The sequence below is a fragment of the Procambarus clarkii genome, chromosome 67 (assembly GCF_040958095.1).
Source record: "Procambarus clarkii isolate CNS0578487 chromosome 67, FALCON_Pclarkii_2.0, whole genome shotgun sequence".
Classification (NCBI taxonomy): Eukaryota; Metazoa; Arthropoda; class Malacostraca; order Decapoda; family Cambaridae; genus Procambarus; species Procambarus clarkii.
In genome coordinates this window covers 14,389,471-14,403,409 of record NC_091216.1, presented here as the reverse complement: position 1 = coordinate 14,403,409, position 13,939 = coordinate 14,389,471, and the positions used below count along the sequence as shown (strand labels likewise).

The following is a 13,939-nucleotide window of genomic DNA, read 5'->3' as shown; positions in this document are numbered from 1 at the left end:
CTCAGCAACACAACAGGCGGGTGAGGGACGCCGGCAGTAACCAGGGACCTCAGCAACACAACAGGCAGGTGAGGGACGCCGGCAGTAACCAGGGACCTCAGCAACACAACAGGCGGGTGAGGGACGCCGGCAGTAACCAGGGACCTCAGCAACACAACAGGCAGGTGAGGGACGCCGGCAGTAACCAGGGACCTCAGCAACACAACAGGCAGGTGAGGGACGCCGGCAGTAACCAGGGACCTCAGCAACACAACAGGCAGGTGAGGGACGCCGGCAGTAACCAGGGACCTCAGCAACACAACAGGCAGGTGAGGGACGCCGGCAGTAACCAGGGACCTCAGCAACACAACAGGCGGGTGAGGGACGCCGGCAGTAACCAGGGACCTCAGCAACACCTACAGGCGGGTGAGGGACGCCGGCAGTAACCAGGGACCTCAGCAACACGACAGGCAGGTGAGGGACGCCGGCAGTAACCAGGGACCTCAGCAACACAACAGGCAGGTGAGGGACGCCGGCAGTAACCAGGGACCTCAGCAACACCTACAGGCGGGTGAGGGACGCCGGCAGTAACCAGGGACCTCAGCAACACAACAGGCAGGTGAGGGACGCCGGCAGTAACCAGGGACCTCAGCAACACAACAGGCAGGTGAGGGACGCCGGCAGTAACCAGGGACCTCAGCAACACCTACAGGCGGGTGAGGGACGCCGGCAGTAACCAGGGACCTCAGCAACACAACAGGCAGGTGAGGGACGCCGGCAGTAACCAGGGACCTCAGCAACACAACAGGCAGGTGAGGGACGCCAGCAGTAACCAGGGACCTCAGCAACACAACAGGCAGGTGAGGGATGCCGGCAGTAACCAGGGACCTCAACAACACCTACAGGCAGGTGAGGGACGCCAGCAGTAACCAGGGACCTCAGCAACACAACAGGCAGGTGAGGGACGCCGGCAGTAACCAGGGACCTCAACAACACCTACAGGCAGGTGAGGGACGCCAGCAGTAACCAGGGACCTCAGCAACACAACAGGCAGGTGAGGGACGCCGGCAGTAACCAGGGACCTCAGCAACACAACAGGCGGGTGAGGGACGCCGGCAGTAACCAGGGACCTCAACAACACAACAGGCAGGTGAGGGACGCCAGCAGTAACCAGGGACCTCAACAACACAACAGGCAGGTGAGGGACGCCGGCAGTAACCAGGGACCTCAACAACACAACAGGCAGGTGAGGGACGCCGGCAGTAACCAGGGACCTCAGCAACACCTACAGGCAGGTGAGGGACGCCAGCAGTAACCAGGGACCTCAGCAACACAACAGGCATGCGAGGGACGCCGGCAGTAACCAGGGACCTCAGCAACACAACAGGCGGGTGAGGGACGCCGGCAGTAACCAGGGACCTCAGCAACACCTACAGGCGGGTGAGGGACGCCAGCAGTAACCAGGGACCTCAACAACACCTACAGGCGGGTGAGGGACGCCGGCAGTAACCAGGGACCTCAGCAACACCTACAGGCGGGTGAGGGACGCCGGCAGTAACCAGGGACCTCAGCAACACCTACAGGCGGGTGAGGGACGCCGGCAGTAACCAGGGACCTCAACAACACCTACAGGCGGGTGAGGGACGCCAGCAGTAACCAGGGACCTCAACAACACCTACAGGCGGGTGAGGGACGCCGGCAGTAACCAGGGACCTCAACAACACCTACAGGCGGGTGAGGGACGCCGGCAGTAACCAGGGACCTCAGCAACACCTACAGGCGGGTGAGGGACGCCGGCAGTAACCAGGGACCTCAACAACACCTACAGGCGGGTGAGGGACGCCAGCAGTAACCAGGGACCTCAACAACACCTACAGGCGGGTGAGGGACGCCAGCAGTAACCAGGGACCTCAACAACACCTACAGGCGGGTGAGGGACGCCAGCAGTAACCAGGGACCTCAGCAACACAACAGGCGGGTGAGGGACGCCGGCAGTAACCAGGGACCTCAGCAACACAACAGGCAGGTGAGGGACGCCGGCAGTGACCAGGGACCTCAGCAACACAACAGGCGGGTGAGGGACGCCGGCAGTAACCAGGGACCTCAGCAACACCTACAGGCGGGTGAGGGACGCCGGCAGTAACCAGGGACCTCAACAACACCTACAGGCGGGTGAGGGACGCCGGCAGTAACCAGGGACCTCAACAACACCTACAGGCAGGTGAGGGACGCCAGCAGTAACCATACATTATGCTAATCACTTAAGTGTTGTTACGTGGACGCAGCGTTGCTTAAGTGGCTATTGTATATGCATTATGGCTACGTGACCACCACCTGGTGGGCCAGCTGGCTACGTGACCACCACCTGGTGGACCAGCTGGCTACGTGACCACCACCTGGTGGACCAGCTGGCTACGTGACCACCAGCTGGTGGACCAGCTGGCTACGTGGCCACCACCTGGTGGACCAGCTGGCTACGTGGCCACCACCTGGTGGACCAGCTGGCTACGTGACCACCACCTGGTGGACCAGCTGGCTTCGTGACCACCACCTGGTGGACCAGCTGGCTACGTGACCACCACCTGGTGGACCAGCTGGCTACGTGACCACCACCTGGTGGACCAGCTGGCTACGTGACCACCACCTGGTGGACCAGCTGGCTACGTGACCACCACCTGGTGGACCAGCTGGCTACGTGACCACCACCTGGTGGACCAGCTGGCTACGTGACTCCACCACCTGGTGGACCAGCTGGCTACGTGACTCCACCACCTGGTGGACCAGCTGGCTACGTGACCACCACCTGGTGGACCAGCTGGCTACGTGGCCACCACCTGGTGGACCAGCTGGCTTCGTGACCACCACCTGGTGGACCAGCTGGCTACGTGACCACCACCTGGTGGACCAGCTGGCTACGTGACCACCACCTGGTGGACCAGCTGGCTACGTGACCACCACCTGGTGGACCAGCTGGCTACGTGACCACCACCTGGTGGACCAGCTGGCTACGTGACCACCACCTGGTGGACCAGCTGGCTACGTGACCACCACCTGGTGGACCAGCTGGCTACGTGACTCCACCTGGTGGACCAGCTGGCTACGTGACTCCACCACCTGGTGGACCAGCTGCTGTATGCGCACCTTCAGGAGCAAAGTGTGACGCATATTTCACACAAATTACATCTTGTATATATTAGTATATGTATACAAAAAGTATTTTCTCCACTACAACAGCTCGGAGTGAACACTGAACAGAGAACACCAAACAGGGCGGGCAACACCACTTAGTGGTGGCTGAACACCAGGGGCCTCATAGCTGAGTGGACAGCGCTCGAGATTCCTAGTCCTAAAGTTCAGAATTCGAGCCCCGGAGAAGGCGGAAACAAATGGGAAGAGTTTCTTTCACCCTGATGCATCTGTTCACCTAACGTTAAAAATAGGTACCTGGGAGTTAGACAGCTGCTACGGGCTGCTTCCAGCGAATGTAACAAAAAGGAGGCCCGGTCGAGGACCGGGCCGTGGGGACGCTAAGCCCAGACGTCATCTCAAGATAACCTCAAGATAGCGAGCACAGGTCAGTGAGGACCGTGGCTGGTGGTGGTAGACGTCACAGATGATAACGGAGCTGATGCTGGACCTTCTCCAAGGAAGGGTTGAGTGGTGCTGGAAGCAGCGGTGACGCCTGGGCCGCCATGGCTGCTTCACTCCTAAACCAACACAAGTGCACACCAACCCGTCCTCTCCATCGCTCCTTCACCCATAACACCCCCCCCCCCACCCCACCCCCCACCTCTTAAGGCTAAACACCGATGTACTACAAATCACAGCGGCTCACAACTCATGTCCCGTTTTCTATTGGTGGGTCCTCGGGTCGGTTAGGTTCGGGTCAATTTAGTACATGAGTATAGTGAGGTTGTGAACGCTGGAGAGGACGGGCTGTTTCATCACCACTGTGAGGAATGTTCAGGTATATTAATGGTCTAATGGGAGTTCCTCGACTGACCCATTCTGAATGCATGAAAGAAATTGGAGGGCATTTGATAGCTGAGGGAGTCATTGGTCTCCGGGTAGATGTATAGTGACGGTACCTGAAGATCCCGCGGGTGTGCGCCCGGGGGGCGGTGAGGGTGAGAGTGATGTGGTTGGCATCACAGTACTACTACAGGTGGTGTTTGGTCGTTAGTATACTACAGGTGGTGTCTGGTTGTCCCGTGGCTTGCCACAGCTGGCTCTATAGTGCTCCTTGAGAGAGCTGGTCACACCAACTCTACACGTGGGGGGGGAGGTCGGTGGGGCGGGCGGGCTGGCTGTGAACCAGGCACGGGAAAGCCCGCTGTTTACTGTGACGTGTGCAGCAGGAGGCGGGGAGCTGCTGCTGGTGCTGCCGCCGTGTTAGTGTGAGGGGGGAACACGGGCCCGGCCCGCCCCACCGCCCTCCCTACAGCTCACGGTCATATCACGCTGTTCATTGTTTACGTTCACAAGGCCAGACACTGCAAGATATCAAGATATAGTATACCTCGTCTCCACCCCCTTCTCCTCCTCCTCCTCCACTTCCTCTGCCCCCTTTTCCCTTCTTGCCTCTCTGCATTTCAGAAAGGGGATAAAGGAAGAACACGATGAGAGAAGGAAAGCCACGCAGGGGTTAGCTTGTGGATTTTTTGCAAGGTTACATAGACATAAATCCTCGCCCCCGGGCGGGACCCAAACCCTTCAAACACACTCCGCTTGATCACTTCAACACATATCTGCCCACTGACCTGCCAGTAAGTTCTTCCTCAAGTACAGAAGAAGTGTAAATATTAGGCATGACCTTACATGAGAGGGTTTGGGACCCCAGCCGAGGGTGAGGTAATGCTGGGCCGCCCAGATGAGGGTGGAGGGAGTGTGTGGAGCACCGGTGGTGGTGGTGGTGCCACACCCACCACACACAGGCCCGCTACACTACCACACTACACATGGCACACACACACACACACACAGCACAACTATAACATAGGAAGTTTATATATATATAATATATATATATAATAATATATATATATATATATATATATATATATATATATATAAATATATATATATATATATATATATATATATATATATATATATATATTATATATATATATATATATATATATAGAGAGAGAGAGAGAGAGAGAGAGAGAGAGAGAGAGAGAGAGAGAGAGAGAGAGAGAGAGAGAGAGAGAGAGAGAGAGACTGATAGAGAGAGAGGGGGGGGGGGTCACTACGATACAATCAAGACACTATTTATGTTATAACAAAAGCGTTCGCGCACCACCACAACCAATGAACTCTTGACCAATCATGACTTGAGAACTCTCAATCAAACATGGCCTGAGAACTCTTGACCAATCATGACTTGAGAACTCTCAATCAAACATGGCCTGAGAACTCTTGACCAATCATACCCAGATAAATCTGGACTAATCATGGTCTTAGAACTCTGGACCAATCTTAGAAAAGAGAACTTAAGGCCAATCATGACCAGAGTACTCTGGACTGATCGTGGGAATTGAGCCGTGGCCACCATGACCACGGACTTACTGACCAGTCATTATGAGGGCGCTGTGAACACTGTGTGGGCGTGCAGCTCTTGACCGTCGTGACCAGAATACTCTGAACCAACCAGTTCCCTGTAACCCTCAACCAATACCGACGAAGTATCTCCGAGTCAGGCACGAATAGCAATCTCTGGGCCACATGTGACCAGAGAACTGTCAACGAGCCTCCACCAGGGAAAGCTTGGTCGCTCGTCTCCAAGTAACAGGGAACAAAGCTTGACCAGGGTGCTCTGGACCAGCGACCGGGTCGCACTGAACCACACAAGGCTAAGAAACTAGTATAAGTTGTTTGTCACACGCCCACAGGTACGTCCTCTTAATGAGCGCTACACACCATCCCTCACTCTCCCATCTGGGACGGCTGATGATCTGCACCCACCGCCCCCCTTTCTCACCATCACGTCACTGCATTGGCTTCACTAGATAATACATTTTAGAATTAAGTTTGCCTGTGAGCGTGATAGGAAGGGAAAGGGGTGTGTGTGTGAGAGGTGATATTCCAACACAGAAATAGCTTCCTCGTATCTCAGCCCCTCTGTTATACTCGCCATCATATGTGAGAGTGATATGTTCAACATCACAGCTAACAGTGACGTACTCACCATCACATGTGAGAGTGAGATACCATCACATGTGAGAGTGAGATACCATCACATATGGCAGTGAGATACCATCACATGAGACAGTGAGATACCATCACATGAGACAGTGAGATACCATCACATGAGACAGTGAGATACCATCACATATGGCAGTGAGATACCATCACATGTGACAGTGATAACTCACCATGACACGTAAGAGTGATACACTCACCATCAGAGGTTAGAGTGACATACCACAACAAGATAATGAGCAATCAGAGGAACTGACAGCACACAAAGGAATTCAGAGCACACATAAGGTAAGAGGTACTTGAAGAGTCGTAACACAGCAAGAAGAGAGGGTAACACAGCAAGAAGAGAGGGTAACACAGCAAGAAGAGAGGGTAACACAGCAAGAAGAGAGGGTAACACAGCAAGAAGAGAGGGGTAACACAGCAAGAAGAGAGGGTAACACAGCAAGAAGAGAGGGTAACACAGCAAGAAGAGAGGGGTAACACAGCAAGAAGAGAGGGGTAACACAGCAAGAAGAGAGGGTAACACAGCAAGAAGAGAGGGTAACACAGCAAGAAGAGTGGTAACACAGCAAGAGAGAGGGTAACACAGCAAGAGAGAGGGTAACACAGCAAGAAGAGGGGGTAACACAGCAAGAAGAGTGGTAACACAGCAAGAAGAGAGGGTAACACAGCAAGAAGAGTGGTAACACAGCAAGAAGAGTGGTAACACAGCAAGAAGAGAGGGTAACACAGCAAGAAGAGGGGGTAACACAGCAAGAAGAGAGGGGTAACACAGCAAGAAGAGAGGGGTAACACAGCAAGAAGAGAGAGTAACACAGCAAGAAGAGGGGGTAACACAGCAAGAAGAGGGGGTAACACAGCAAGAAGAGGGGGTAACACAGCAAGAAGAGGGGGTAACACAGCAAGAAGAGAGGGTAACACAGCAAGAAGAGGGGTAACACAGCAAGAAGAGAGGTAACACAGCAAGAAGAGAGGTAACACAGCAAGAAGAGGGGTAACACAGCAAGAAGAGGGGTAACACAGCAAGAAGAGGGGTAACACAGCAAGAAGAGAGGTAACACAGCAAGAAGGGAGGTAACACAGCAAGAAGAGGGGTAACACAGCAAGAAGAGAGGGTAACACACAGCAAGAAGAGAGGGTAACACACAGCAACAAGAGGGGTTAACACAGCAAGAATAGGGGTAACACAGCAAGAAGAGTGGTAACACAGCAAGAAGAGAGGTAACACAGGAAGAAGAGAGGGTAACACACAGCAAGAAGAGGGGTGACACAGCAAGAAGAGGGGTGACACAGCAAGAAAAGGGGTAACACAGCAATAAGAGAGGTAACACAGCAATTAGAGAGGGAACACAGCAAGAAGAGAGGGTAACACAGCAATTAGAGGTAACACAGCAAGCAGAGAGGTAACACAGCAAGAAGAGGGGTAACACAGCAAGAAGAGAGGGTAACACAGCAATAAGAGAGGTAACACAGCAAGGAGAGAGGTAACACAGCAAGAAGAGAGGGTAACACAGCAAGACAGGTAACACAGCAAGAAGAGAGGTAACACAGCGAGAAGAGAGGTAACACAGCAATAAGAGAGGTAACACAGCAATAACAGAGATAACACAGCAAGAAGAGGGGTAACTCAGCAAGAAGAGAGGTAACACAGCAAGAAGAGAGGTAACACAGCAAGAAGAGAGGTAACACAACAAGAAGAGGTAACAAGCAAGAAGAGAGGTAACACAGCAATAAGAGGGGTAACACAGCAAGAAGAGGGGTAACACAGCAAGAAGAGGGGTAATACAGCAATAAGAGAGGTAACACAGCAAGAAGAGAGGGTAACACAGCAAGAAGAGGGGTAACACAGCAAGAAGAGAGGGTAACACAGCAATAAGAGAGGTAACACAGCAAGAAGAGAGGTAACACAGCAATAAGAGGGGTAACACAGCAAGAGAGGTAACACAGCAAGAAGAGAGGTAACACAGCAAGAAGAGAGGGTAACACAGCAAGAAGAGAGGGTAACACAGCAAGAAGAGGGGTAACACAGCAAGAAGAGGGGTAACACAGCAATTAAAGAGGGAACACAGCAAGAAAAGAGGTAACACAGCAAGAAGAGAGGTAACACAGCAAGAAGAGAGGGTAACACAGCAAGAAGGGAGGGTAACACAGCAAGAAGAGGGGTAACACAGCAAGAAAAGAGGGTAACACAGCAATTAGAGAGGTAACACAGCAAGAAGAGAGGTAACACAGAAAGAAGAGAGGGTAACACAGCAATAAGAGAGGTAACACAACAAGAAGAGAGGGTAACACAGCAAGAAGAGAGGTAACACAGCAAGAAGAGAGGGTAACACAGCAAGAAGAGAGGTAACACAGTAAGAAGAGGGGTAACACAGCAAGAAGAGAGGGTAACACAGCAATAAGAGAGGTAACACAGCAAGAAGAGAGGGTAACACAGCAAGAAGAGAGGGTAACACAGCAAGAAGAGAGGTAACACAGCAAGACGAGAGGGTAACACAGCAAGAAGAGAGGTAACACAGTAAGAAGAGGGGTAACACAGCAAGAAGAGAGGGTAACACAGCAATAAGAGAGGTAACACAGCAAGAAGAGAGGGTAACACAGCAAGAAGAGAGGGTAACACAGCAATAAGAGAGGTAACACAGCAAGAAGAGAGGGTAACACAGCAAGAAGAGGGGTAACACAGCAAGAAGAGGGGTAACACAGCAAGAAGAGAGGTAACACAGCAAGAAGAAGGGTAACACAGCAAGAAGAGGGGTAACACAGCAAGAAGAAGGGTAACACAGCAAGAAGAGGGGTAACACAGCAAGAGAGGTAACACAGCAAGAAGAGAGGTAACACAGCAAGAGAGGTAACACAGCAAGCGAGGTAACACAGCAATAAGAGGTAACACAGCAAGAATAGGGGTAACACAGCAAGAAGAGAGGGTAACACAGCAAGAAGAGAGGGTAACACAGCAAGAAGAGAGGGTAACACAGCAAGAAGAGAGGGTAACACAGCAAGAAGAGAGGGTAACACAGCAAGAAGAGAGGGTAACACAGCAAGAAGAGGGGTAACACAGCAAGAAGAGGGGTAACACAGCAAGAAGAGAGGTAACACAGCAAGAAGAGAGGGTAACACAGCAAGAAGAGGGGTAACACAGCAAGAAGAGAGGTAACACAGCAATAAGAGAGGTAACACAGCAAGAAGAGAGGTAACACAGCAAGAAGAGAGGGTAACACAGCAAGAAGAGAGGTAACACACAGCAAGAAGAGAGGTAACACAGCAAGAAGAGGGGGTAACACAGCAAGAAGAGTGGTAACACAGCAATAAGAGAGGTAACACAGCAAGAAGAGAGGGTAACACAGCAAGAAGAGAGGTAACACAGCAAGAAGAGTGGTAACACAGCAATAAGAGAAGGGTAACACAGCAATAAGAGAGGGGTAACACAGCAAGAAGAGGGGTAACACAGCAAGAAGAGAGGGGTAACACAGCAAGAAGAGAGGTAACACACAGCAAGAAGAGAGGGTAACACAGCAATAAGAGGGGTAACACAGCTAGAAGAGAGGTAACACACAGCAAGAAGAGAGGTAACACAGCAATAAGAGAGGTAACACACAGCAAGAAGAGAGGTAACACACAGCAAGAAGAGAGGTAACACAGCAATAAGAGAGGGTAACACAGCAAGAAGAGAGGGTAACACAGCAAGAAGAGAGGTAACACAGCAATAAGAGAGGTAATACAGCAAGAAGAGGGGTAACACAGCAAGAAGAGAGGGTAACACAGCAAGAAGAGGGGTAACACAGCTAGAAGAGAGGTAACACAGCTAGAAGAGAGGTAACACACAGCAATAAGAGAGGTAACACAGCAATAAGAGGGGTAACACAGCTAGAAGAGAGGGGTAACACAGCAAGAAGAGAGGTAACACAGCAATAAGAGGTAACACAGCAAGAAGAGAGGTAACACAGCTAGAAGAGAGGTAACACACAGCAATAAGAGAGGTAACACAGCAATAAGAGGGGTAACACAGCTAGAAGAGAGGTAACACAGCTAGAAGAGAGGTAACACAGCAATAAGAGGTAACACAGCAAGAAGAGAGGTAACACACAGCAATAAGAGAGGTAACACAGCAATAAGAGGTAACACAGCTAGAAGAGGGGTAACACAGCTAGAAGAGAGGTAACACAGCTAGAAGAGAGGTAACACAGCAAGAAGAGGTAACACAGCAAGAAGAGAGGTAACACAGCTAGAAGAGAGGTAACACAGCTAGAAGAGAGGTAACACAGCAAGAAGAGGTAACACAGCAAGAAGAGAGGTAACACAGCTAGAAGAGAGGTAACACAGCTAGAAGAGAGGTAACACAGCTAGAAGAGAAGTAACACACAGCAATAAGAGAGGTAACACAGCAAGAAGAGAGGGGTAACACAGCAATAAGAGAGGTAACACAGCAAGAAGAGAGAGGTAACACAGCAATAAGAGAGGTAACACAGCAATAAGAGGTAACACAGCTAGAAGAGAGGTAACACAGCAATAAGAGAGGTAACACAGCAATAAGAGGGGTAACACAGCTAGAAGAGAGGTAACACACAGCAATAAGAGGGGTAACACAGCTAGAAGAGAGGTAACACACAGCAATAAGAGGGGTAACACAGCAAGAAGAGAGGTAACACAGCAATAAGAGAGGTAACACAGCAAGAAGAGAGGTAACACACAGCAATAAGAGAGGTAACACACAGCAATAAGAGAGGTAACACAGCTAGAAGAGAGGTAACACACAGCAAGAAGAGAGGTAACACAGCAATAAGAGGTAACACAGCAACAACAGAGAGGACCCCCAAGAGTTCACTCTCCAACAAGCCACAAGCATAAGAGCAAAGAGCCATAAAATATATAAACAAACTCCAAGCAAACAATAAACAAGAGGATAAACAAAATAGAGCAAAATAAAGAGTGATAAAGACAGGCTAAAAGGCACAAAAAAACAAAAACAAAAAGTCTGAGCCTAAAGAGTGCAAAAATGACAGCTATATCCTATGCTGTTTTGTCTGTTAGAGTAAGTTATTGAGGCGTGATGAAGGAGTGACTTAACGACAGCCTTACTAGTAATGGTCTGGTTAAGTGGTGACTATGATGCTGGAGCTACCGGACTGTTGCGCCTCATGCAGGGGGGGGGGATAAATGAGGCCATTTGTCACGAGTGGAAGTCGAGAGAAAGGTCATATTTATCGCCAGAGTCACTGTTTGGCCAAGTCTGCAAGAGTTTCGTGGAGTGGAGGAGCTCTTAACACGTCTGTGGGCGCCTGAGATGCTGCACCTTGTCTCACTCAAGTGCTCTCTTGCCCAGTGAGAGCCAGCCTGCCTTAACCCCCCTTCCCGCGCTGCTGCTGACTCTCACGAAACTCTTGGCAGTGATTGGTATAAGAAGGAAAGGGAACCGGCTCATGGGGCAGGGGTCGGTTGATGGAGCAGGGAGGGGTAAGACTCTTGGCGAGTGGCGGTCCGTTGCTGGTGAGGTGGTGGTGGTGGGGAGGGATGTGTAGGTATGCCAGTGGTGGGGAGGTGGTGGGAGTGACAGTGGTGGGGACCGACGAGGAGGCGGGCAACATGACAAGCACTATAGTGTGGCAGAGACGGTGACAATGGGAGCAAGAGCAAGGCCGAGGTGCTGGTGGTGGCGGTGGTGGAGCAGGAGGAACGCACTCACACACACACCAGGTGTTATGACGGACTCTCTCTTGAGCGGTGAGTCCCTCGGTGGAGTGACAAGTGTCTCCACCAGTCAAGATGGAAACTTAAACTCGATCAAATAGCTTTTAACAAAACCTTCCTACGTCAACGATTCTCAATAACAAACAATCACTTCTCACTAAACGGAATGCAATATTTCCTATTGATAATGAGAGATTTCTAGCAAATCAATTCTAAATTGACGTTTCCCTGTATTATTTAAATTTCCATCTTTATAACCGGGAGCCGGGTACCAGGAGCTACGCTAGTTTAGTGGTCAGCACGTATGAGCCCGTACCAGTAGGCGTTATACGCTATCATCTCAAAGGAACAAACAAAACGGTATAATATAATGATAATAAAACTGTAGAATAAAAATAATGATAAAGTTAATAAAACATAATAATTAAATAATACTAATAATAAAATATTAATAAATAATCTATGATAAAGATGTATTGCAAGCATATCTTACTTCTTTCTTTTTTCTTCCAAATTTCATTCCACCTCCCTGGAGGAATTAAGGAAAAAAAGGAGAAAATACAATTATGAAATAGATAATAAGTGTCCAGAAGATGGTGGGCGAGAGGACGACACAGGTGCAGGGGGTAACATGGCAATTATTGGGTAGATTTGGGTAGAGTCTGGGGAATTTTTGGGTAGATTTTGCGAGTCTGGGGAATTTTTGGGTAGATTTTGCGAGTCTGGGGAATTTTTGGGTAGATTTTGCGAGTCTGGGGAATTTTTGGGTAGATTTTGCGAGTCTGGGGAATTTTTGGGTAGATTTTCGGACAGCCTACAGAAATTGTGGAAGATTCTAGATAAATTATCAGAAATTCTGGGGGATTTTGGGAAACTTTTATGTTGTGTTGGAAATGCTGGGAAATTGGGCTGTGTGTGTGTGTGTGTGTGTGTGTGTGTGTGTGTGTGTGTGTGTGTGTGTGTGTGTGTGTGTGTGTGTGTGTGTGTGTGTGTGAGTGTGTGTGTTTGAAGTTGCATGTGGGAGTAAAGAGACTACCCATAGTGTGTGCTGAGGGAGGCAGGGGACTACCCATAGTGTGTGCTGGGGGAGGCAGGGGACTACCCATAGTGTGTGCTGGGGGAGGCAGGGGACTACCCATAGTGTGTGCTGGGGGAGGCAGGTGACTACCCATAGTGTGTGCTGGGGGAGGCAGGGGACTACCCATAGTGTGTGCTGGGGGAGGCAGGGGACTACCCATAGTGTGTGCTGGGGGAGGCAGGGGACAACATTCTATTTTAGCTGAATTATGGATGTGAAATAAATCACTCATTCAACTTAACACAATCTACTTGACACAATCTACTTGACACACACACTACTTGGTACAATCTACTTGACACACTACTTGACACACACACTACTTGGCACAATCTACTTGACACAATCTACTCGACACAGTACATGACACACACACACACGATGTAGTGACTTCAACAATCAACCTGTGGACACCATACGTGGCCGGGTACAGCGATGCCTTACACAAGGTACATTGATGCCAACCCGTTCTCGCACTTGCTTATAGTCAGTATTGGCTTATTTAATAAGTGCATATGTGACATACTAATTGATTGTGAATATTTTAGTTTACCTTGAAAAGCTTCATAGAACACACCGACCTCACCTTACCTTCTTAGTATGTTAAGATAAGCATCTTATTCCTTCTTAATTACAATTATTACTTAACCTATACCGTTGATAGGTTAAGTAATAATTGTAAATAAGAAGCAATAAGATGCTTATCTTAACAAACTAAGAAGGTTAGGTGAGGTCGGTGTTTTCTATGAAGCTTTTCAAGGTAAACTAAAATATTCACAATCAATTAGTATGTCACATATGCACTTATTAAATAAGCCAATACTGACTATAAGCAAGTGCGAGAACGGGTTGCAACTTATCACACTCTACCAAAGACATAAACTAACTAAAAGCATAGTTATAACACATACATCATGCATGTAATAACAGAGTTGTATTAATTCATAATGTATGTGCATAAATTGTCTGGATATAAAAGAAATTGATTAG

The 13,939-nt window shown here is 49.8% G+C and overlaps 1 protein-coding gene across 9 annotated transcripts in view; it reads right to left on the bottom strand.

Annotated features, from left to right (window-relative positions):
* LOC123767550 (sodium voltage-gated channel paralytic) overlaps positions 1–13,939 on the bottom strand; it is a 328,629-nt gene that overhangs the window by 263,463 nt on the left and 51,227 nt on the right. For 8 of the 9 annotated variants that reach the window (XM_069310346.1, XM_069310351.1, XM_069310354.1 and 5 more), the window contains exon 4: positions 12,365–12,400. The exons of the other annotated variant lie outside the window; for it this stretch is intronic. In XM_069310346.1, coding sequence (XP_069166447.1) covers positions 12,365–12,400 — 36 coding nt within the window. The remainder of the gene's footprint in view (positions 1–12,364; positions 12,401–13,939) is intronic. 9 annotated transcript variants of the gene reach the window in all.